This window comes from Lichenostomus cassidix, chromosome 4, assembly GCF_008360975.1.
Source record: "Lichenostomus cassidix isolate B80296 chromosome 4, HeHo_3.0, whole genome shotgun sequence".
NCBI classification, from domain to species: Eukaryota; Metazoa; Chordata; class Aves; order Passeriformes; family Meliphagidae; genus Lichenostomus; species Lichenostomus cassidix.
Genome location: NC_139484.1, coordinates 58344177 through 58367940, shown reverse-complemented (window position 1 = coordinate 58367940; position 23764 = coordinate 58344177). Strand labels below are relative to the sequence as shown.

General features: G+C 61.7%; 3 protein-coding genes and 2 non-coding genes across 6 annotated transcripts; 3 read left to right on the top strand and 2 right to left on the bottom strand.

Moving 5' to 3' along the window:
- The first annotated feature begins 419 nt into the window (after window positions 1-419).
- NOP56 (NOP56 ribonucleoprotein) lies at window positions 420-5324 on the top strand. Its single transcript, XM_085059391.1, has 12 exons — window positions 420-544; window positions 760-849; window positions 1118-1232; window positions 1309-1470; window positions 1911-2109; window positions 2429-2616; window positions 2694-2845; window positions 3024-3124; window positions 3308-3456; window positions 3723-3844; window positions 4410-4547; window positions 4699-5324. The coding sequence occupies exons 1-12, from the start codon at window positions 542-544 to the stop codon at window positions 4933-4935; spliced, it is 1656 nt and encodes a 551-aa protein (XP_084915517.1). The 5' UTR covers window positions 420-541; the 3' UTR covers window positions 4936-5324.
- LOC146438584 (small nucleolar RNA SNORD56) lies at window positions 3577-3649 on the top strand. Its single transcript, XR_014852128.1, has one exon. It is a non-coding gene; the product is annotated as a small nucleolar RNA SNORD56 (small nucleolar RNA).
- On the top strand, window positions 4270-4338 carry LOC146438583 (small nucleolar RNA SNORD57). Its single transcript, XR_014852127.1, has one exon. It is a non-coding gene; the product is annotated as a small nucleolar RNA SNORD57 (small nucleolar RNA).
- A 94-nt stretch (window positions 5325-5418) lies between the features above and the next one.
- IDH3B (isocitrate dehydrogenase (NAD(+)) 3 non-catalytic subunit beta) lies at window positions 5419-13781 on the bottom strand. 2 transcript variants are annotated; one of them, XM_085059393.1, is made up of 12 exons: window positions 13640-13780; window positions 13054-13134; window positions 11318-11410; window positions 10752-10872; window positions 10309-10369; window positions 9944-10076; window positions 8935-9068; window positions 8139-8241; window positions 7519-7665; window positions 7345-7439; window positions 7203-7263; window positions 5419-5554 (listed from the first exon to the last, which is right to left on the bottom strand). In XM_085059393.1, the coding sequence occupies exons 1-12, from the start codon at window positions 13673-13675 to the stop codon at window positions 5477-5479; spliced, it is 1143 nt and encodes a 380-aa protein (XP_084915519.1). In that variant the 5' UTR covers window positions 13676-13780; the 3' UTR covers window positions 5419-5476. The 2 variants fall into 2 exon arrangements, with proteins under 2 accessions (XP_084915519.1, XP_084915518.1); XM_085059392.1 differs by lacking the exon at window positions 5419-5554 and adding an exon at window positions 5869-6789 and having other exon boundaries at window positions 13640-13781.
- Window positions 13782-14138: 357 nt separating this feature from the next.
- Window positions 14139-23518, bottom strand: VPS16 (VPS16 core subunit of CORVET and HOPS complexes). The gene is made up of 24 exons (XM_085059387.1): window positions 23366-23518; window positions 22576-22664; window positions 22408-22502; window positions 21850-21978; window positions 21237-21381; window positions 21038-21153; window positions 20537-20659; window positions 20361-20416; window positions 20114-20203; window positions 19610-19704; window positions 18839-18915; window positions 18624-18755; window positions 18408-18535; window positions 18254-18289; window positions 17672-17780; window positions 17464-17598; window positions 17277-17385; window positions 16748-16845; window positions 16540-16644; window positions 16084-16161; window positions 15685-15854; window positions 15527-15623; window positions 14721-14824; window positions 14139-14462 (listed from the first exon to the last, which is right to left on the bottom strand). The coding sequence occupies exons 1-24, from the start codon at window positions 23416-23418 to the stop codon at window positions 14318-14320; spliced, it is 2514 nt and encodes an 837-aa protein (XP_084915513.1). The 5' UTR covers window positions 23419-23518; the 3' UTR covers window positions 14139-14317.
- Window positions 23519-23764: the final 246 nt, after the last annotated feature.

The window sequence follows — 23764 nt, the reverse complement described above, 5'->3', positions numbered from 1 at the left end:
GGAAAGACGCCGGGGGTCACAGAGGGCCCCGCGATGGAACGGGGGAACATTTGGGGGTCCTGGGAGCACTGAGAGGCGTTTGGGGTCCCGCGTAGGACCAGGGGAACACTGGGGGTGCCGTGCGGGGATCGGGGGAGCTCCGGGCGCCCCGGGAAGGGACTCGGGGCCACTCGGGGGTCCCAGGGTGGCACCGGGGGCGCATTTGGGGGTGGGGGGTCCTGCCACGTGCGGCCGCGCGCGCATCAAACCGCGCGGCCGGGAAGGGGCGGGGCTAAGTCCCGCGTTCGGCTCCTATTGGCCGGCGCGCAGGAAAAGGCGGGAAAAGACGCTCCTTTTTAGCTCTGATTGGCAGGCGCGACCGAGAGAGGCGGGGCCAGCCCGTCCTCATCCTGATTGGCTGTAGGACGGGTCCATCGAGGGCAGCCCGCGCTGATTGGCGGAGGGCGTGGCCGCGCGGGCGCTGATTGGTGGAGGGGGAAAGGGGTGGAGTTCCGGCGGGGATGCGGCGTCAGTTCCGGGCGGCGGCGGCGGCGGCAGGACGATGGTGAGTGCGGGACGGGCCGGGAATGCATCCGACGGCATCGGGAGTGCGGGTGGCCCGGGAGCGCCCTCCGACCGCACCGGCACGGGCCGGGACCTGAGGGGGGCCGGGGCAGCCGCATCGAGCCGCATCGGGCGCTCCGGTGGGGCGGCGGGCGCGGGGATGGGCGGGAGCGCGGCCCGGTGCTGCCCCCGTGAGCGGAGTGCCCGGTGCCGCAGGTGCTGCTGCACGTGCTCTTCGAACATGCGGCCGGGTACGCGCTGTTCGCCGTGCGAGAGGTGGAGGAGATCGGCCTGCTGCTGCCGCAGGTACGGGACCGGGAACGGGGGGCGGAACAGCGGGAGCGGGAACAACGGAGGTGCGGTAGGGGGAGGCTGGGAACGGCGTGGGGAAGGAAGAGATCAGGGAGCGGGGAGGGCGATGGGGAACGGGGAGAGGTGGGGACGGTGGGAGGGAAGCGGCGGGGAATGCCTGGGGGCGCCGGGACGGTCGCACCTTGGTGCTGCACCCGGGGCTGCTGCCCGGGATCGTTCCCCGTGCGCGGCCGTGACCGGAGCCCCCCGGTTCTCCCGGCAGGTGGAGGAGAGCGTCCTCACGCTGGGCAAGTTTCACAACATGGTGAAGCTCGTGGCGTTCTCGCCGTTCCGCTCGGCGCAGAGCGCGCTGGAGAACATGAACGCCGTGTCCGAGGGTGAGTGCGGGGCCGGGGGCACCGGGACACCCCGCGGGGACACCCCCGGGCCACCCTGACCCCCTTTGTCCCGCAGGAGTCCTGCACGAGGATCTGCGGCTGCTGCTGGACACGGCGCTGCCCCCCAAGAGGAAGAAGGTGGTGCTGGGGGTGGGCGATGCCAAGATGGGCGCGGCCGTGCTGGAGGAGCTGGGGGTCCAGTGCCAGACCGGGGGTGTCGTGGCTGAGCTCATGCGGGGTGAGTGGGGACAGGGGGGACAAGGACACCTCGGGGGAGTCTTGGTTTGGCTGGGATTCCATTGGGAGGGGTCAGGAGTGGGGGGATGCACTGCATTGGTGGGCATTGCTGGGGGATTTTCCTGGGGCTGGGCTGGAGCTGCAGGAGGTGGCATATTAGTGCACACGTGGTGACAGTTTTAACATGGTAGTGGCTTAGTCCTTACACAGTGACATTTGTGTCCTTGTGTGCTGTCACCTCAATGCCCCTACAAAAAAATTCAGTGCCCGCATGGTGGCACCTCTGTCCCTGCACGGTGGTACCTCAGCATCCACCTGGTGACACCTTAGTGCCCACATGTAGTCATCCTTGTCCTCTTGTGATGTTTTAGTCATTGCACAGTGAAACCTCAGTTCCCACGTGGTGACCTCATGTCCCTGGTGTCCCCCGTGTCCCCACAGGGATCCGGCTGCACTTCCCAGCGCTGGTCAGAGGCCTCACAGCACAGTCAGCAGCCAAGGCCCAGCTGGGGCTCGGCCACAGCTACTCCCGGGCCAAGGTGAAGTTCAACGTGCACCGGGTGGACAACATGATCATCCAGTCCATCAGCCTGCTGGACCAGCTGGACAAGGACATCAACACCTTCTCCATGCGTGTCAGGTCAGTGGGGACAGATTTGGGGGTTTTTTAAGGGTTTGGGGGATCCCCCTCCCTATGCTTACCACAGGCAGCTGCTGCTCCGGCCGCCTGTACAGACCGGGGAGGGACAGCAGCTCCCCGAGGGACACTGACCAGGCGACGGGGCCATGGTGTGGACCTGGGGGGACACCTGGGAACACGGTGGGGTGGCCTGTGGGGATGTTGGGCTGTTGAGCCACAGTGAGGGAGGCGGGGACACACGGAGCTGCGGTGGGAGCTCAGGGGACACATTGAGCTGTAGGGAGTGGCCTGGGTGGCCCTGCTGACGCTGTCCCCACAGGGAGTGGTATGGGTACCACTTCCCCGAGCTGATCAAGATAGTCCCTGAGAACTCCATGTACTGCCGGGTGGCCAAATTCATCGGGAACCGCCGGGAGCTGAGCGAGGAGAGCCTGGAGGGGCTGGAGGAGATCGTCATGGACAGCGCCAAGGCCCAGGCCATCCTGGAGGCCTCCCGCTCCTCCATGGGTAAGGAAAGCTCTGAGGGGCTCAAGGGGGGCCTGGCCTTGTGGTCAGTGCTGCCACTCATCCCGTGTTCCCCCCAGGGATGGACATCTCCCCGCTCGACCTCATCAACATCGAGAGCTTCTCCCGCCGCGTCATCTCGCTGTCGGATTACCGCAAGGGGCTGCAGGAGTACCTGCGCTCCAAGATGAGCCAGGTGGCTCCCAGCCTGTCAGCCCTCATCGGGGAGGTGGTGAGTGTCCTTGGGGACTCCCCTGTCACCTCCCCAGCCGCGGAGATGATGTCAGAGTGAATCTGTCAATCCACTGAGTCGTGCTGCTGACACCTCACTGCTGATCCCTGGCCTGGGGGAGGCTCTGTGCCCTTTGGGGGTCCAGGGCCACCTGTAACCCCCCCGTGCTGTCCCCTAGGTGGGTGCTCGCCTCATCTCGCACGCCGGCAGCCTGACGAACCTGGCCAAGTACCCAGCATCGACGGTGCAGATCCTGGGTGCCGAGAAGGCGCTGTTCAGGTACCGCCGTGGAGGTCGCGGTGATGGCGGGCATGGGGCTGCGGCTGTGACACGCCGGGGCCTCGGCGCGGGTGAGCAGCCAGCCCTGGTCTGAGCGACCCCCGGAGCACAGCGGGGTGGGGAGGGTCTGCCTGTGGGTGGGGGCTGAGTTCAGGGGTCCTGACCTCCCCTGGCCCCTCGCAGGGCGCTGAAGACGAGGGGGAACACCCCCAAGTATGGCCTCATCTTCCACTCCACCTTCATCGGCCGCGCGGCTGCCAAGAACAAAGGGAGGATCTCGCGGTACCTGGCCAACAAGTGCACCATTGCCTCGCGCATCGACTGCTTCTCAGGTGGGTTTTGGGGGATTTAGGGGGCACAGACCTGGCCAGGGAGGGCACTGTCACTTGGTGAGGTCACTGCTGCTCAGGTGGGCACAGGGAGGGCACTTCAGTGGGGTTTTCTGGGTGGCTCTGCTGTGATGGGAATATTTTTCGTCAACAGCATTTCACCCCGTGTGAATGGTGACACATTTGGGCTGAGCAGAGCACGGGGAGGCTCGGGGAGGGGTTTGGGGAATGCAGGGCAAGAGCTGAGCCCCCCTGTCCCCTCGCCACAGAGGTCCCCACCAGCGTGTTTGGGGACAAGCTGCGGGAGCAGGTGGAGGAGCGCTTGGCCTTCTACGAGACCGGGGAGCCTCCGCGCAAGAACCTGGAGGTGATGAAGGAGGCCGTGGTGGAGGTGAGGAGGAAGAGGAGGTGGGGATGCTGAGGGAGGGAGAGTGGTGAGTGTGATAAGTGAAGGCAGTGGGGGAGAGGAGGGATGGGGCGGGATGGAGATGAGGTCTTGGGGGAGATGAAGATGGCAGTGGTGGTGAGATGCTGGAAAGGTGAAGAAGGTGATGGAGGTGAGGTGCTGACAGAGAGAAAAATGATGGAAGTGTGATGGTGATAAAGACGAAGGAGGCGAGGTCTTGGGGGAGATAAAGCTGGCAGTGGTGAAGTACCAGGGAGTGAAGATTGTGAATGTGAGGTGCTGGGGATGGTGGAGGTGGAATGGTGGAGGTGGTGAAGACGATGGTGAGGTGCTGGGGTGAGGATGGTGAGATCCTGTGGTGATGAAGATGATGGTGAGGTGCTGGGGGAGATGAAGGTGAGGGCTTGTGTCGGAGGTGATGTCACTGTGCCATCCTGACTCGCTGTGGAGGCAAAAGACTGATTTAATGAGTCTGATCCGACCAGTGCTGGGGTTGGGGACAAACCCTGGGACCCTCCCCGCGCTCATGTCCCCCCTGTGTCCCGCCCAGGCCAACGAGGTGGTGGCTGAGGTGAAGAGGAGGCAGGAGAAGAAGGAGAAGAAGAGGAAGAAGCGGGAGAAGAGGCGGCTGGAGGCCTTGGCAGCAGCCGCAGAGGAAGCAGCAGAAAACTCGGTCATGGAGACAGAGGTGAGGGGAGGATGGTGAGACCTTCCTGGGGGGCTTTTTGGGGGGCCCCGGCCATGTTCTGGACTTTTCTGATGGCAGCTGGGGTGTTGGGAGTCCCTGTTCCCCTTGGGGGAAGGATGGGGGACAGAGCTGATCCCGGGGCTCCCCACAGGAGAATGACGTGGGAGCCAAGAAGAAGAAGAAAAAGAAGAAGCAGCAGGAGCCAGAGGAATCAGAAGCAGAGCCAGAACCTGAGGAGAACGGGGTGGAGGAGGAGGAGGAAGAGGAGCCTTTGCCCAAGAAAAAGAGGAAAGTTGTGGTGGAGCCTGAGCAGGAGGAGGAGGAGGAGAAGAAGAAGAAAAAGAAGAAGAAGAAGAAGGCAGTGGCTCGGGACTCGGAGGAGGATTAGGGAGCAGGGCTGGAGCAGGAGCTCCAGCACACAGACTGACAGACTGATGGACAGGCAGGAGCCAGGAATGGCCACTCACCTGTTCCCCACGGTGTCCCCAGCCGTGTCTTGTGGCACAGTGGCCACTTGGAACGTGGCACAGCCCCTCGTGGCCTGGGTGAGTCCCTCTGGCCACCAGCAGCCCCTGAACTGTGCTGTGCCTTACACAGTGGAACTTCCAACCCCGTGTCCCCTTCCCTGGGGACTTCGGGCTGCACGGGGGTGTCCCCAGGTTGTGTCCCCTTCCTTGGGGATGTCCCCAGGCTGTGCTCCCCCTGCCTGTGCAGTGCAGGGGGACAGGACCCCCTCGGGGTGCCTGAACCCCAATAAAGGGCTGAGGTTGTTGCTGATCCCTCGTGTCCTCTTCCATGGCAGGGGGTGCCAGGCTGTCCCAACAGGGGTCATCCTGTCACCAGCAGCCTGAGGGACACGATGGCACCGCAGTCATGCCCAAGGCCACTTTTTATTGGATTCACCAGGGTGGGGCAGGGGGTGAGGGACACTACACCTCCAGGGCATCTATCACAGCCTGGGTGAAATCCACGGAGGTGGAGTAGCCCCCCATGTCCGCCGTGCGCACCTGCAAGGAGACCGGAGGTTAGGGACAAGGGAGGGGACCCTGGGAACAGCAGGGGCCCCCTGGCCTTAGGCTGGGCGGTGGCACTGTGGGATTTGGCTCACCAGAATGTCCCCGTCCCCTGGGGAGGGGCTGATGGCCCCCCTTCCCACCCCACAGGGTGCCCAAGATAGCATGTTGGAGCCCAGGGACACCCCAAAGTCCAGTCTGGGCTCTGGTTCCAGCACTGCCCTCTCACAGTTTAGAGCAGCCCCGCCCCCCCAAAGCTGCCCCAGCCCCCCCAAGGCTTTGAGGTCCCCCCAGGCCAGGGCAGGGCCGGAGGGAAGCGTTGGACCCTTTATTAGCAAAGCAGGAGTACAGAGCACGATGCAATGACAGAACCCCAGAGCCCCAGGATGGCACCAGGCCTGATCCCAAGGAGCCATAGGGATCATGGATTAATTCCCAGGCACAGCTCAGAGCCCTGGGAACCCCCAGCTCCCATGGGTTAGGGGGCACAGAGTGCAGCTCCCCACACTGTCTCAGGTCCAGAAGGTTCCAAGGCCACCCCACACCTGGAATTGTCCCTGCACGGGGACCCTGTGCCAGCAGCTGCCAAGAGGGCAGAGGGTGGGGGACATCACCCTGTTTATTGCTACAAGCTTTATGGGATGGGCCCCACAGAAATGGGGGTCCCATGGTCACTGGGATCCCACAGTCACATTGGTCCCACAGGAATGGAGGTCCCACAGTCATAATGGTCCTGTGGTCATGAGGATCCCACAACCACACTGGTCCTACAGTCACAGGGATCCCATGGGAATGGAGGTCCCACAGTCACAGAGGTGTCATCCTCATGGGGATCCCACAGTCACAGGGATCCCATGGGAATGGGGGTCCCAGAGCCACGGTGGTCCCAATGTCCCTAGAAGCTGCCTATGAGTTTGGGGCACTGCCCCGTTCCCCCCACCAAGTCACCCCAGCAAATCCCAAAATCTGCACTGGCCACTTCCATGGAGCAATCTCAGCTGGGGGACTACGGTGGGGGTAAATGGAGTGACTGGAGTTACTGGAGTGTTACTGGGCCACCCTCCTCCCTGTGGGGCAGCTGGGGGGCAGGGAGGGGCTGTGGGGAGGGGGCCGAGGCGCTGGGGGAGCTGCCGGGGGTCCTAAGCCCCGTAGTGGGGGTGCAGGTTGTCAATGACGGACTTGACGAAGTCGGAAGTGGTGGAGTAACCGCCCAAGTCCCGAGTCCGGACCTGCAAATCCAAGACAAGGAGGGGGAGAAACGGGAGAAACGTGGTGAACGGAGGGAATGGCCTCCGAGAGGGAGAGGACAGGAGAGAGAGAATGGTGGCCCTCGAGAGCCCTGCCAGGACTTGGGATGGGGCTGGGGCTGTGGAGAGTCCCTTGATCACCCTGCCGGGATGCAGGTGGGAATGGGGCCGTGGGGAGGATCCAAGTGGGGAGAGGGCCATGGAGGGTCCCCCAGCTCTGCCAGAAGTCCCTCCCTTGCCAGGACATGAGCACTGGGGTTGGACACAGCTGTGGGCCCAGGATTCCAGCTAGAAGGAGAGGAGCGAGAATTCCAGCTGGAAAGAAGAGAGCAGCCGGAGCCCTGCTGAGAACGTGACACTGGCAACACCAGCCCTACCCAACACCCTGTACTCACTTTTCCACCTTTGATCACCTTCTTCACCGCGTCTGAGACCAGGTTGGAATGGTGTTCCAGGCTGGAGAAGAGGGAGAAGTGGGAGATGAGCCCCTGAGAAGCCCCCAGCCCCACCCCAAACCCCCCTGAGCCCAGCACGTACTTGAGGTGCCGCAGCATGTTGGAGGCTGAGAGCAGCATGGCCGTGGGGTTGGCGATGTTCCTGCCCACGGCCTGGGCGAAGGGGTGCCGAGCTCCCTGTGGGACACAGGGAATGGTGATGGGATCATCCCACCCTGCCAGCCCTGGGAATTCCCCCCTGGAATCTCCTCCTCACCAGCTCGAACACGGCGTACTCGGCGCTGTAGCTCTCGCCGGGCACGACACCGGCGCCGCCCACCAGTCCCGCGGCCAAGTTGTCCACGATGTTCCCGTAGAGGTTGGGCATCACCAGGACGTCAAACTGGTAGGGATTCTGCACCAGCTGGGATGGGAATGGGGCAGGTGAGGCTGGGAACACCTCTGGGAAGCTCGATCCCAACCCAGTACAGGGGGCAGAAGCCAGGTGTGCTAGGTGGGGCTGGATTGGCTCTAAGGTGTCTCCAACCCAAATCCTTCCGTGATTCCATGCTTGGCACAACTTCGTGGAGGAGCAGCAATGGGATTAGAGTAGTTTTTAGGGATATGAAAACACCCAGCCCCACTGAGCCTGCAGGAACCCAGGTCACCAACCCCAGTGAGCAGCAGAAGCTGCCGTGGCCAAACCCCCCAGAACTGCCCAGGGGGAGAACTGGGAGTGCAAGGCCAGGTGTGACAGAGCTGGGAATGCTGGGAGGACTCCTGCCCTGCACAGGGACAACCCTGGGGCCAGGTGGGCTCGGTGTGCCCAACTTTGGAGGCTGCAGCTCCTCAGGGAGCAGCAGTGGAGGGATGGGAAGGGATGTGGAAGGAACTCACCTGCATGCAGCAGTTGTCAATGATCATGGTGTCGAATTTGATCTTAGGGTACAGCTCGGCCACCTCCTTACAGCACTGCAGGAACAGCCCATCCCCCAGCTTCCTGCAGACAGGGAATGCCAGGAAGGGTTGGTGGGAAATCTTAAAGGCTGCAGGGATCCAGCAGGAATTGCAGGTATCCAATAGGAATTGTGGGTGTCCAGCCAGAACTGGGATCTGTGACACGATTTGGGGTATCTCATCCTGCTTTTCCCCCCTCCACACTTTCCCCTCTCCCTTTCTGCCCTCACTGATGGGATTTGTCCCAGGTGCAGGAGGAGCTGTCCAGGTGGAGAGCTTGGAATTCTGCAGGAGCAAACCCAACCCAATGATCCACAATCCGTGGGGAGAGGTGACAGGTTTGTCATGGAGATGCTGCAATGGCAATATCTGAATTATCAGTAAATCTGATCAGCAGCAGGCCAAGTGTTCTGCTCACTTCTGGGGGTTTGGGGGGGGTTTTGGGTTGGTTTGTGGGGGTGTTGGTGGTTTGGGTGGGGGGTTGTTTGTTGTTTGGGGGGTTTGGTTGTGTTGGTGTGTTGGGTGGGGGGGTTTTGGGTTTTGTTGGGTTTTAATATCCCACCCAAATCCCCTTTTTCCAATCTGAAGCCACTCCCTGTGTCCTGCCACTCCCTCCCAGGTGTCCTGGAGCCCCTCTGGGCACCAGCAGGTCCTGTAAGGTCACTGAGGTGACACTGCTCCATAAGGTGACTTGGGCAGTCCCCAGGAGGTGACAGGGGGTGACAGTGACACTCACATGATGTTGGCCTTGTGCACAGCTGTGACCTTGGCCCGGCCCTTCTTGGTGGCATAGTCGAAGGCGAACTTGGCGATGCGCTGGGACTTGGCCCTGGTGATGATCTTCAGGCACTCGATCACCCCCTTGACACTCTGGGGGGACAGGGGTGTCACACACACAGCACAGCCACCCCAGCGTGTCCCTAACACCTCTCCTGCTTTGGGGGTTGTTTATCTCCCTCTTCTCATCATAATTGTATTACATGTTATATGTATTATTTATAAATAAATTCTTATATGTATTTATATTTATAATTATTATTATTTTCCCAATTATTGAGTATTTATCATTATTACTCTGTTCCAATTATTAAATTGTTCTTATCTCAGCCCAGGTTTGCCTTTTCCTTCTGATTCTCCTCCCCACTGGAGGAGAATTGTAACCCAGTCTCCATTCCTGGCCAGGGTTAACCCAGGACAACATCCATGTCCCACCATCCCTTTTTCCAGGCATTATCCCTCCTGCAGCCACCCCTGTCCTGGCTGGAGCTGTCTTCATATCCCTCAACACTCCCCTAATTCCATGGCTCCAGGCAAGTCCACAGTGTGCTGAGCATGGAATCAGGGAATGGGTTGGGTTGGAGAGACCTTGGAGCTCATCCAGTGTCACCCAGGGACACCTTCCACCACCCCAGGCTGCTCCAAGCCCCAGTGTCCAGCCTGGCCTTGGACACTCCCAGGGATCCAGGGGGAGAATTCCAGCCCAGCCCCTCCCCACCCTCCCAGCCAGCAATCCCTCATTCCCAACATCCCAGCCCAAGCTCCCCTTTCCCACTGGGAAGCCATTCCCTGTCTCCTGTCCCTCCATGCCTTGTCCCCAGTCCCTCTGCAGCTCTCCTGGAGCCCCTTTAGGTCCTGCCAGGGGCTCTGAGCTCTCCCTGGCTCCTTCTCTTCTCCAGGGAAACATTCCCAGCTCTCCCAGCCTGGCTCCATGGCAGAGGTGACCCAGGGACCCTCAGTGTCCCCACCTCGTGCTCCAGGGAGCTGTACTCTCCCTCGGTCTGTTCGCGGATGATCACCAGGTCCAGGTTGTTGTGCCTGGTTTGGTAGCCCGGCAGGCTCTTCACGTGCACCACGTTGGCAAACAGGTCCAGCTTCCTCCTGGGAAGGGCCGGCAGGATTGGGTCACTCCCAGGCCACCGTGTCCCCTGGGAGTGCTGGGGACATGGCTGGGGTCACTCCCCCTCCCCAATATCACAGTGAGCAGGGACAGCTCACGATGGTCCCTCAGGGGTTTTTGTTTCCCTCAGCGTTTTCCGCTCCCGCGTAACTCATTAATTATTAATTAATTAATTTTCCCAGCACATGGCAGGTGAGCAGGGCCCTCCCTCACCTGAGCCTCATGTCATAGGATGCCAGGTCTCCCTTGTACTCCATGGGTGTGTGGATCTTCCCTGCAGGACACGGAGCAGGATGAGGACATGGAGGAATTTATCCAATATCCCAATCTGTCCCTCCCCTGGCCCAGCCTGAGGCTGTTACCTCTCCTGTCCCTGTTCCCTGGAGCACGGCCTGACCCCCCGGCTGTCCCCTCCTGGCAGCAGTTGTGCAGAGCCACAAGGTCCCCCTGATCCTCCTTTTCTCCAGGCTGAGCTCCTTTCCCAGCTGCCTCAGCCCCTCTTGGTGCTCCAGACCCTTCCCAAGTCCATTCCCTTCCCTGGACACCTCCAGCCCTTCCATATCTTGTCCTGAGGGGCCTAAAGCTGCCCCAGGATTCCAGGTGTCACCTCTCCACAAGGACAAGGACAAGGCCACATTCCTTAGGCAGCTCCTCACCTATGAGGGCGACCTTGCTTTCCTTCATGGAATCCACAACCCGATCCAGCTTCTCCTCAGACGCTGTGTTCTGCACCTCGCTCAGGTGGTGCTCATCGAAGATCACGGGGACATTGCCAGCCTGGGACAGGGACAGAGTCACCCAGAGTCACCAGGGACCCCTGGGGGACATGGAGCCCTGAACCAGTCCTGCTCAGGAAGAGGAGGGAACTGGGATCATTGGATCTCTGTGCCACTTCGGTCCCAAGGGAACAGTGATGTTGACAGAATCATGGAATATTTTGGTTGCAAAAGCCCTCTGAGGCCTCCCCAGCATTGCAAAGGCCGCCTGTTGGGATGTCCCCAAGCGCCACATCCACAGGGCTGTTAAATCCCCCCAGGAATGGGGACTCCTCCCTCCCCTGGACAGCCTTTTCCAGGAGGAATTTTCCCAATATCCAACCTAAATCCCTCCAGGGATGGGGACAGAGGGCACAGGGACACACAGGGACACATAGGGACACACAGGGACACACAGGGACACACAGGGACAGCTGCTGCTCGTGTCCCCCCACAAGTGGCCTTACCTTGAAGACCTCCTTGACGGCGTGCATGAGCTCCGGGCCCACGCCGTCCCCCGGCAGCATTGTCACCTGGAATGTGCCCTCGGCCTTGGCATTCTGGGACAGCAGAGACAAACAGGGTCAGGGCGGCTGGACCCCAAAAACCAGCCCAAAATTGGGGAAAAGGGATCCCCAGAGCTGGGGGAGGTCACCTGCAGCAGGTGAGGAATGTCCACACCCACAGGGACATGGAAATCATGGAGTGGTGGTATGGGATCAGGGAATGTTTGGGTTGGGAAAGTTCTGGAGTTCTGTGTCCCCAAGTGCCACATCCACAGGGCTGGTGAATCTCTCCAGGAATGGGGACTTCACCACTGCCAGGACAGCCCTTTCCATGAAGGCATTTTCCCAATATCCCAGCCAAAAGTGTCCTGGAAAACTTGAGGCTATTTCCCCTTGTCCTGTCCCTTGTTCCTGACCCCCCCGGCTGTCCCCTCCTGTCATGAGTTGTGCAGAGCCACAGGGTCCCCCTGATCCCCTTTTCTCCAGGCTCAGCTCCTTTCTCAGCTCCCTCAGCTACTCCTGGAGCTCCAGGCCCTCAAAATCTAGTCCTGAGAGGCCCAAACCTGTCACAGGATGGGGGGTGTGCCCCCCCAGTGCCCAGGGGGACAATCCCTGTCCCTGTCCTGGGGCCACCCCAGGGGTGACACCAGCCCTGAGCACACAGGGACACCAGACACCACGGAGAGACCTTTCCCTCACTCAGCACTTCCAGAAATAGCCTCTCCCTCTGCCCAGCAGAATTCCTGTGAGTTCCCAGCACAACCCGGTGTTCCTGAATTCCCTCATTCCTGCTCCCTGCCCTCAGGATCTCCTCCACCTTCTGATCACCCTCCTGTGCTCCTGGGATCTCATGGAATTCTGCCAAACACCATTTTCCTAGCCCAGACCACAGAAGAGCCTCCCTGATAATTCCTGAGATGTTCCACACCCACCCCTTCCCCCTCCACAGCTGCTTCCTATTTCAACACCCTCTCCTTCCACTGATCCACCTTCCTCAGGAATTCCCTGCTGGGAGCTGTTTCCAGCATGGATCTCACAGATCCAGCCTCAGGGATCCACAGGGACAGGGATTTCCCCCACAGCAGGACTCCAGAACTCCAGGTGTGTCAGTGACAGGTGGCCATGGGAAGGGGGAATGAAGGAGCAAGGGGGAAAGGAAAGCTGAGAATCCCAAATTGGGAGCTCTAATATCCTGGGATCAAATTTCCAGGGCACAAACTGGGCTGCTGGTCAGTAATTAAATATCAGGAGGCAAAGCTGAGGGAAGGGCAGAGCTGGGCCTGGCTCAAGGTCACGCAGACACTCGGGGCTGAGCCCTTCCCTCAGTGTCCTCAACAACATTTCACAGGGAATCAGGGAATTTTCTGGGTGGGAAAAGCCTCAGAAACCCTCCAGCACTGCCAGCGTCACCACTGACCATGTCCCCAAGTGCCACGTCCACAGGGATGTTAAATCCCACCAGGGATGGGGACTTCAACTGCTCTGCCAGGGCTGGACAGCCCTTCCCAGGAGGAATTTTTCCAATGTCCCATCCCTGGCACAGCTTGAGGCTGTTCCCTCTCCTCCTGTCCCTGTTCCCTGGAGCACAGTCTGACCCCCCTGGCTGTCCCCTCCTGTCAGGAGCTGTGCAGAGCCAGAACATCCCCCCGAGCCCCCTTTCCCCCCAGTTTCCCGTTCCTCCCTCAGCCCCTCCTCACCTTGGCCTGGGCTTGCTGCAGGAGGGCGGCTGAGGTTCCCAGACCCCTCCACACGCCGAAGCTCTGGGCGCGCAGGAGACCCTGGGGGTGCCGGGGGGTGTCAGACATTGGACAGCGCCATCGGGGTGTCCCCCAAACCCCTCCCTCCATGTTCCTCCCAGCCCAAAGTAACCCTCAGGCCAGCCTGGCCCTGCAGCCCCCAGTCTGAGCACCCTCACCCAGCCCGAACCTCCCCCGCCTCACAACCCCCAAACTGAACTCCCCCAAACTGACACTCCCCAAACTGAACACCCCCAGGCCTGACCTCTCACCCCGCCCCAGACTGACCCCTCCCGACCCCGTCGGAGCCCTCCCAGCCTTCACTGACCTCCCCAGCCCAGCCGGACCCCTCACCCTCACCTGCAGTGGGGCCCGGCGAAGGATAAGGTCAGACACCGTTTGACCCCCAAACCCAACCCGGCACCCTAACCCGACCCCTCAATCCTCAATGATCTCAACCCTCAGCCATCTTTCCCCCTCATCCTGTCCCCTCAGACCCCTCACTGAGCCCCTTCTCCCCTCACCGCCCCTGTCCCGCTCCCCTCACCGCTGCCGCCGCCCGTCCCGCGCTCAGCGCCGCCATCTTTGCCGCCCCACGATGCACCGCGGCTGCGGCACGGGAGGATCATGTGACGCCAAGGAGGCGGGGCTTTGCTGGCCCAGTGGCGCCCCCTGGCGGACGGGCGAGGCAGCGCACGGAGCGGACTCCCAATGTCCCCCAACAAGTGACCCTTGGGGACACCCGGTGACCTTCCCAGGGCCTGCTTCAGAAACCCCTCCTGCACCCCAGTGTGCCCTCTGAATCCACCCCCCACAAAGGATTCAGTGTCCTCTCTAAACCCCCCCCAAAGGGACCTCTCAGTGACCCCGCAATGTCCAGACAATGTCCCTTGGGGACACGCAGTGACCGCTCCTTCCAGCCCCCTCAGAGCCTGCTCCAGGCTCCCTGAAACCACTTCTGAACCTCCGTGTGCCCCCTAACTGTCCCCTCCACCCCATCCCGCTGCCCCCCAAGCCCCCACGCCCCTCCCTGGGGACACAGGACATGGAGCTCTTCTCTTTATTGCACAAGAAGGGAGGGCTACCCCCATGTCCCCAGCTGGGTCCCGTTGCCACCTCTGGCAGCCAGCGAGGATGAGCCCAGGCTGGGAGCAGCTTCCAGAGGACATGGACAGCCCCTGTCCCCTCACAGCTGGACACTGACCCCACAGCCAGGGGACTGGGGTCACTTTTTGAGGAGCTGTGCCCGGGCTCGGCTGAGCTTCTCGGCCACGGCACTGTCGGTGCCAGCTGAGCACCGGGACAGCACCAGGTTCATCTCTGCCTCGTTCTTCCGCTCAATGGCTGCGTCAGCCGCCTGCTCCAGGTCCCTGTGGAACGCCAGGAAGCCGTGTGGGGACAGGAGAGGGACAGGAGGGGGACAGGAGGGGGGCAGGAGAGGGACAGGAGAGGGGCAGGAAGCACCCCCAGATTCTCATCAGTCCCACCACCCCTTGCAAGCACCACCCCACAGTGCCCCCACACCCTCCCGGGGGTCTCACCCCTCCAAATCCCTGCTCCTGCCGCACAGGGAGTTCCAACTGTGCATTCCCACATCCCATAGCCCCCCAGACACCCCCCAGACTCACCCCACGAGGACAAAGGCCTTGACACGCTGCTCGGGGGGCACACGGGGAGCATATTTCTTGGCCTCGTAGCGGTTGTGGTGCTTCACTGCCACCTCCACGAAGGGCTGGGGAGGGAGGAAGAGGATGGGAGAGGTGAGGAAGAGGATGGGAGAAGGAAAGAAGAGGATGGAAGGGCTGGAGAGAGGAGAAAGGGGATGGGAGGGTTGGAGAGGAAAGGAAGAGGATGGGAGAGTTGAGGGAAGGAGGTGAGAGAGCTGGAAAAGTGAGGAAGAGAATGGAAGGGTGGGAGAGGGGAGGAAGAGGATGGGAGGGCAAAGATGGGAGGGCTGGAGGAGGAAGGGGATGGGAGAGATGGAGAGAAAGGGGATGGGAGTAAGAGGATAGGACAAAGAGGATGGGAGGGTTGGAGAGGGGAGGAAGAGGATGGGAGGGCTGGAGGAGGAACGGGATAGGAGAGATGGAGAGGAGAGAAAGGAGATGGGAGGAAGAGGATGGGAGGACTGGAGAAGGAGGAGGATGGGGGAAGAGGATTGAAAGGGTTGGAGAGGGGAGGAAGACGATAGGAGGGCTGGAGAAGGAAGGGATGGGAGAGATGGAGAAGGGAGGAAGAGGATGGAAAGGCTGGAAAGGGTAGGAAGAGGATGGTAGAATGGGAATGGGGAGGACGGGGATGGAATGGTTGGAGAGGGGATGAAAAAGGAGGGAAAGCTGAAAAGGGAAGAGGATGGGAGAGCTGGAGAGAGGAGGAAGGGGATGGAGGGACAGTGGAGAGGAGGCTGGTGCCCCCCATCAAGACAAATCCTCACCAGGTACCCAATGGGTGACTTCTTGCTCTTGGAGAACTTCTCCATCTCCTCCCAGTCCCCACGGGTGGCCAGGGCGCTGATCTTCAGCCACCAGTACCTGGGGACAGCAGTCAGGAGGATCCTTGGAGGACCCCCAGCCCCCCCAGAGCCCATCCCACCTCTTGTCTGGGATCTTGAACTCCCGGTAGAGCTGCTCGGCACGCTTGTGGTGCCCGTCCAGGATGAGGGTGGAGACGGTGTCGTGCAGGGACAGGTCCAGGTAGGGCTTGTCCAGGTCCTCCTGCAGGTGCCGCTGGAGCCGCAGCAGCTTGATCTGCTCCTCGGTGGCCTGGGACACGGCACCAGCTCTGGGGTCTCCAGCCCAGCCTCGACGTCCTCAGCCCACCCTCAGTGTCCCCAGCCCAGCCTCGATGTCCCCAGCCCGGCACCCCAGCCTTGGTGTCTCCATCCCTGTCCCAGGGTCCCTGTCCCAGACAGCCACCCACCCAGCCTTGTCCCTGGGGCAGGGACAGGTGACCTTGTCACTGGTGTCCCCCTTGTCCCCTGAGCACTCTCACCTTGGCAGCGAAGTCGTTCTTGGCCTTGTAGAACTCGTCCAGGGCGTTCTGCAGGGCTGCCACACGGCCCTCGATCCGCTGGGAATGGCATGGACACGTCATTCCCTGGATAAATCCTGACCCCCTGGGCAAGATTCTGATCTCCCAGCACAGGGTGGGTGTCCTGGCATGGTCCCCCACGGCTCTGGGATACAAGTTGGGAAGCCCATTCCCACACCCAGTGTCCCATTCCCACATCCAGAACCCCCATTCCCACATCCAGCATCCATCCAGGGTGTGAGGAGGATGGAAATCCTTGTCCTGGGGTTTTCCCCATCCTGTGCCTTGGAGCTCCCTGACATTCCCCCACCCCTATCCCAGTGTTCCAGTGCTCCAGAAACCCCTCCATCCCAAAGCTCCCTCTATCCCAAAGCTCCCCCTATCCTGAAGTTCCCCCCAACCCCAGAGCTCCCTGACCTTCTCAGAGTAGCCAGACTGGACATGGAAGTTGCCCAGCTCCTGGTGGTTGTCATCCTGGTTGTAGAGATCCTTCAGCGTTTCCCGCTCCTGGTGCCGGCAGAACTGTGCGGGAACAGGGGAATGGGGGGTCATGGCCCCTCCCAGGCAGGGGGTTCAGGGGTTTGGGGTGTCTCAGGGGGTTTTTGGGCATGTCACTGCCCCTCACCTGGCGGTACAGGCTGAGGGCCACGGGCTGGTTTTGCAGGGTCATGAAAAAGGTGCCACGGTTCAGCTCGTTCTTGAGGTGCAGCACGACTGTGTACACTGTGGGAACAGAGGGGTTTGAGGGACAGAGGGGTTTTGGTTTGGTTTTTTCTGCATCTCCTGAGCTCCCCGACCCCCTGTGTGCCCCACTGGCCCTCCATGTGCTCCCCCAGACCCCAAAATGCTGCCAAGAGGCTCCCCCAGATCCCTAAAAAATGCTTCCAAGGAGCTTCCCCAGACCCCAAATGTTGCCAAGATGCTCCCCCTGATCCCAAAACACTCCCAAAGTGCTCCACTCTGATCCCAAAGCACTCCCAAAGTGCTCCACTCTGATCCCTAAATGGTCCCAAGGAGCTCCCCCAGGCCCCAGAACACTTCCAAGAGCCTCCCCCAGACCCTACAATTTTCCCAAGGTGCTCTCCCCGACCCCAAAGTACTTCCAAAGGGCTCCCCCAGACCCCAAAACGCTCCTGTCTCCCCCAGACCCTCACCCAGGTCGGTGTCCCCACTCTCAATGGCTTTCCCCAGGGCCAGTTTGCTCCGTTTCATCTTCAGCAGCAGCGGCACCTGCTCCCCGGAGCGGGGCTCATACTCCAGCAGCTGGGGAGGGGACAGGGGTGTCACCTGGGGGTGTCACGAGTGGGTGGCCAGCCTGTGTGCCCCTGGGTCAGTGCCCACCTTGATGGCCAGCTCGGCCCGGCCGCAGTCGTAGGCACGCGTGGCGATGTCTGAGTAGGAGATCCCCGGCGTGTCCCCCAGCTTCTGGTTGATGGCCTGGGCCACCTCCTCATCCGACTTGTCCTTCTGCTGCACCTGTGGGGACAGCCAGGAGTGTCCCCAAGTGTCCCCACGGTGGGGTTTGGCCCCTCCCCAGGTGTCCCCTCACCTTGTAGCAGGCCCAGTGCGCCAGGATGCGGCTGACGCCCTGGATCTCCGGGAGCCGCAGGAATTCGCAGATCCGGATGGCCAAGGGGTACAGGCGGCGCAGGACCAGTCTGGGGGGACATGAGGGGACAGGGGGACACACGGGGGGGTCAGGGGGACACACGGGGCAGGTATGAGGAGTTGGGTTGAGCTAAGGCGGTCCCCAGGTGCTTGGAGCTGCTTAGCTCCTGGATATGGGAATGGGATGGGGATTGTGGGACAGGGAATATGGGATGAGGGCCATTGGGATGGGGATTGTGGGGTAGGGAAGGTGGGATGGGGAATGTGGGATGGGAACCTTGGGATGGGGATTGAGGGATGGGAACCTTGGGATGGGAACCTTAGGAAGGGGAATGCGGGATGGGGACCTTGGGATGAGGATTTTGGGATGGGCAATGTGGGATGGAGATATTAGGATGGGGAGCGTGGTATGGGGACTGTGGGATGGAGAATGAGGGGTGAGAAATGTAGGATGGAGAATTTGGGATAGGAACCATTGGAAGCCCCAGGATGCTCCCAGGAGCAGGGCTGTGAGACCCTTCACCTGTCCAGCAGGACCTCGATGGTGAGCTGCTTGTATCTGTAGGGACAGTCAAGGGACATTGGGAATCACAACTCCTTTGGGAGCTCACAAAGGCCGTGCCACACACCCAATCCCACTCCCAGCCCACTCCAGACGGGATTTCCAGGAAGGATACTGGGTGAAGGTGAGCGGGATGCCAATCTGGTAGTCCCGGATGGCATTGAGGACCCGCAGGTCCTGGCACATGCGCACGAACCCCTCTGGGGGGAACTTGTCGAGGAAGCACTTCCCAAAAGAAGCTGCCTGTGGGATCAGGGATGATGTGGGGCTGTGCTGGAGGGAAAATCCTTCAGCTTCAGCCTCCCTCCTCCTCCTGCTCCTCCTGGCTCACCCTCAGCAGTGATTTCTGGGTTTCAGGCTCATGCTCGTAGCCCGCAGCCTCGATGCACTGGCCCACGGCCTCGGGAAGCAGCTGCTGCTCCCGGATCTCCCGCAGATATTCGTCGGCCTTCTGGCTCTCTTTCTGCAGGGAAAGGGGAATGGGGGACCCTGGGACACGGAGCCCTCAGGATCCCACCCTGGTGGATCTCTGGAAAGGGGTTGTACCTCGTATTCCTTCTGTGCCTCGAGGAGCAGAGCCCCCGGAGCCATGGAGGCAATCCGGAAAATCTCCTGGCTGGCCTCTGCAGGGGTTGGTATAAAACACGGCTGAGAGGCTGTGCCAGCCCAGGGGTGTCCCCTGATGCCACTGCCATGAGCTGGCACCAGCACTGGGATCATGGAATGGGTTGGAGAGACCTTAAATCCCATCCATTCCTACCCCATGCATGCGCAGGGACAACTTCCCCAATCCCAGGCTGCTCCAAGCCCCAATGGCCAAGCTGGCCTGGGACACTGCAGGGATCCAGGGGCACCACAGCTGCTCTGGCAATTCCAGCCCAGCCCCTCCCCACCCTCCCAGCCAGCAATCCCTCATTCCCAACATCCCAGCCCAAGCTCCCCTTTCCCACTGGGAAGCCATTCCCTGTCTCCTGTCCCTCCAAGCCTTGTCCCCAGTCCCTCTGCAGCTCTCCTGGAGCCCCTTTAGGCCCTGCCAGGGGCTCTGAGCTCTCCCTGGCTCCTTCCCTTCTCCGGACTGGACATTCCCAGCTCTCCCAGAGCAGATGGGCTCCAGAATTACAGAATTCCAGACTGGGTGGGAAAGGACCTTAAGGCCCACTCAGCCCCACCAGGGACACCTCCCACTATCCCAGGTGCTCCAAACCTTGTCCAACCCAGCCTTGGACACTTCCAGGGATGGAGCATCCACAGTTTCTCTGGGAATACCTGTGCCAGGCTGCCCCATCCCAGCTGCACAGGAGGGCAGGGAACACTCACCTGGGATCTCGTGCAGGAACTCGTGGGAGGTGCGGGACAGGATCCGGACACCATCCAGCTCAGGCACCAAGTGGGAATCCTCATCCAGGACAAACCTGGGCTCCTGCTAAGGGCTGCTGGCACGGACATAGCTCTGGGTGGAGCCAGGACACCAAGGGAATCCCACGGGATGGGGAAAGGACCTGGGAGCATCCCATGGGACAGGGGAAGGACTTCAGAGCCAGCGTGGGAGTTGGAAACAGGGAAAGGACCTGGGATCATCCAATGGATCAGGGAAAGGACCAGAGATCATCCAATGGGACAGGGAAAGGACCTGGGAGGGTCCCCTGGGACAAGGGAAGGACCTGGGAGCCACCGTGGGGGTTTGGGAGCATCCCACAGGAGAGGGGAAGGACATGGGAGCATCCCACGGGACAGGACACCCAGGGGCACTAGTGTTGGTGACAGAGGAGGTGGCAGCAGCACACAGAGGGCCTGGGAACGTTCCCTCTTCCCAAAGGATACCGAATGCACTCCGAGGAGTTGCCCACCACCATCAGCTGCCGCTCCCAGGCCAGCACCACGGCTTGCTGCCGGCTCCGGGGCCGCGTGCACCTGCGGGACCCCAATCCCATTAACCACAGTCCCTGGGACCCCAAACCCAGAGCAGGGACATCAGAGGGTCCCACAGAGCTGAGGGGACCCTGGAAAAGGCTGGGGGTGCCAGGTGGGCACTGCCAGGGTCAGGGCAGGGCAGGGACTCCCCACTCACCAAACCATCTGCTTGGGGGGAGAGCGGATGCCGGTGTTGAACTCGCAGAACTTTTCCTGCAGGAGAGCAGAGGGATCAGAGACACACCTGGACAGGCACTGGGAATGTGGGTGGTCTGGCCCATCCAGGAGCCTCCCAAAGGTCCCCCAAGGACCTCTCAGGCCAGGTGAGCTCACCTTGAGCGAGGCCATCCCCATCCAGACCGTGCCAGAGTCGGAGAAGAGGGCGAGGTGCCGGTGGGTGAAGGACACAGCCATGTGCAGGAACGGCCCTGCCGAGGGGCTCAGCCCAGGGGGAGTCTGTGCAGGATGGGGGGGGTCACTGGGGGTCACCAATGGGGGCCCCAGAGTGACCCCCAGCTGGGAGGGGCTGGGGGTTCCTTCCCACGTGCTCAGCCCTCACCCCTTTTCCAAAATTGTCCCTGGGAGACTGGGAGGAAGGAGGTGGGAGAGAGTGGCAGGGGTTGGGAGCATTCTATGGGACAGGGGAAGGACCTGGGAGCATCCCATGGGACAGGGGAAGGACCTGGGAGCATCCCAGGGGACAGAGGGGACAGGGGAAGGACCTGGGAGCAAATATGGGGGCTGGAAACCAACCCATGGGACAGGGGAAGGACCTGGGAGCATCCCAGGGGACAGTGGGACCAGGGTGTGCAGCCCCATCCCATATTCCCTCACCACCACAGAGCAGGAGGTGTTGTCCAGCAGGAAGAGCTCCTGTCCCACGGCCAGGAGCACCATGGTCACCCTGTCCTGAGACAGCACTGTCCAGCACGGCGGGGGTTTCTGCAGCCCTGCGGGGACAGTGTGAGACCCCCAGGACAGAGGGGACATGGGGGACAGAGGGGGGACAGGCAGGAGACAGAGGGACACCCACCAGGGACCTCGGGCAGGCGGCGCAGCTTGAGGTCATCGATGTTGGTGGCGAGGGAGAAGCGCAGAGCTCCCGTCAGGATGGCCACACCCGTCCCGAATTCCGTGTGGAAAACCTGAGCCTCCAGCACGTGGTTCTGCAGCACCTCCTGCGCCAGGACACGGCAGGGATGGGACACTGGGGACACTGGGGCATGCAGGGCTCAGCTCACACAGGCGGCAAGGAGGGTGTTGGTCTGGCCTCTGGGATGGATCCCAGCTCATCCCAAAGGATGGGAGAGCCCCTGGCCCCAAGGAGCCAATTCTGTGTCCTCCAAACCCCACCTGGGACATCTCACAAGGGCATGAGGTGGGAAAGCAAGGGGAAATGGAAAAGGGGAGATTTAGATGGGATATTGGGGAAGAATTCTTCCTTGTGAGGGTGGAGAGGGGATGGGACAGATTTCCCAGAGAAGCTGTGGCTGCCCCTGGAACCTTGGAAGTGTCCAAGGCCAGGCTGGACAGGGCTTGGAGCAGCCTGGGACAGTGGAAGGTGTCCCTGCCCGTGGCAGTTGGTGGAATGGGATGGCCTGTGGGGTCCCTTCCCTCCTGGCCCACCCCAGATCCCATTCCCTCACGTTTCCCATGCTGAAGTGCCGCTTGAACTCGCAGAACAGGTTGTACACCAGCACAGTTCCATCCTCCTGGATACACAGCAGGTCCTCCCCCGCTGTCCAGCCCAGGTGCACCAGGCGGCCGCTCTTCCACTGGGAATGGCACGGGAAGGGTCAGCCCTGGAGTGCTCCAGACAGCCTGGAGCCAGGGATGTCCCTCCAGAGATGCACCTGGGGTCAGTGGCCATGGCTGAGGTCTGACAGTTTGTCCAGAGGTTGGACACCTTGCCCAGAGACTGGACACCTCACCTGGAGGTCCAACACCTCATCCCAAGGTCTGACACCTTACCCCAAAGTCCAACACCTCACCCGCCATGGCTCTGCACATCCCTGCACTTGTGGCACCTTTCCCTGTCCCCCCCAGGCCTTGAAAGGATTAAGCAGGATTCTCCTGCTGCCCAATCCTGCTGCTCCAGATGCCATCCCATCCACCTCTCCTATCCCTCGACACCTCCTCTCCCCCCACCCCTCCCACATCCCTGTCCCTCCAAACAAGGGGGTGTCCAACCCCTCCCAGCTCACCGGGACACTGGCCAGGAGCAGCCCCGAGGCTGAATAGATCTCCAGGAGTGGGCGGGCGCTGGGAGTCTTCTCCCGCCGGGAATTCCTCAGCAGAGCTGGGGAATGAACATTCCCTGAGCCATCACCAGCACAGCCCCGGCTCGGGGGGCTCTGGGGGGCTGCACCCACCTATGGGACCCCCGTACGGGGCAGCTGCCACCACGCAGTCCCGCAGGTCCTCCCGCAGCCCCCATTCCATGGAGTACAGCTCCAGCTTCCTGCCGGGACACGGACACACGGACGGATGGATGGACAGACAGGCACAGGGATGGGGGGCCACGGATGGTGCCCAACCCCCAGCCTGCCCTGGGACCCCCCCGACAGACCCCAGGAGCCCTGAGATCCACAGACACCCCGGGAACTCCCCGCGACCCCCAGGACCTTCCTCCCAGCCAGCCCCAAGACCACCCCGGGACCCCTCTGACAGCCCTGGGACCCCTCCTGTCACAGCCCCACGACCCTGGGCCACCCCGGGACCCCCTCAACCACCGCCGGGACTCCATTCCCAGCCATTCTCAAAACTCACTGCCATCCCGGGACGCCTCCAAGCATCCTCAAGACCCCCCAGACACCCCCGGGACCCCCATCCCCGCCAGCCCCAAACCCGTGAGCACCCAGGGACCCCCCTGCCAGCCCTCAGAGCCTTCAGCCATCCCCGGGATCCCCGAGACAGCCCTGGCATCCCTCACAGCCATCCCTGCAATATACATTCCCATCCTTGGCATCCCCCAGCCATGGCGGGACACCCTTCCCAGGCAGCCCCAACACCCTCACCGCCCTGGGACACCCCTAGGCAGCGCCGGGACCCCCAAACACAGCCGGGAGCCCCGAGCAGCCCCGGGAGCCCCGAGCAGCCCCGGGAGCCCCGAGCAGCCCCGGGAGCCCCGAGCAGCCCCGGGCCGGCGCCGCCGCCCCTCACCGGTAGAAGGTCTCCTCGCCCAGCGGGTTCCAGTTGGCCGTGTAACAATCCATGGCGCGGCCGGGACGGGGGAACGGGGATGGGGGAACCGGGATGGGGCGGGAGGGGGAACCGGGACAGGGACCGGGAACAGGACCGGGAGGTCCCGGCGCGTCCCTCAGCCGCGCCACGCCCCGCACGTCACGCGGTGAAGCCGGGACGGGAGACGCCATCTTGGATAAGGGCACGGGAAGGGAAAGGGGACCGGTGCCATCTTGGGTGAGGGCACCGGGAAGGGGGAAAGGGGAACCGCCGCCATCTTGGGTGAGGGCACGGGCCCTGTCCCCCAAACTGTGTGTCCCTGTACCCAAAGATTTCCCTTCTCCCCCAGAGTGTCCCCAGTTCCTCAAGGTGCCTCCT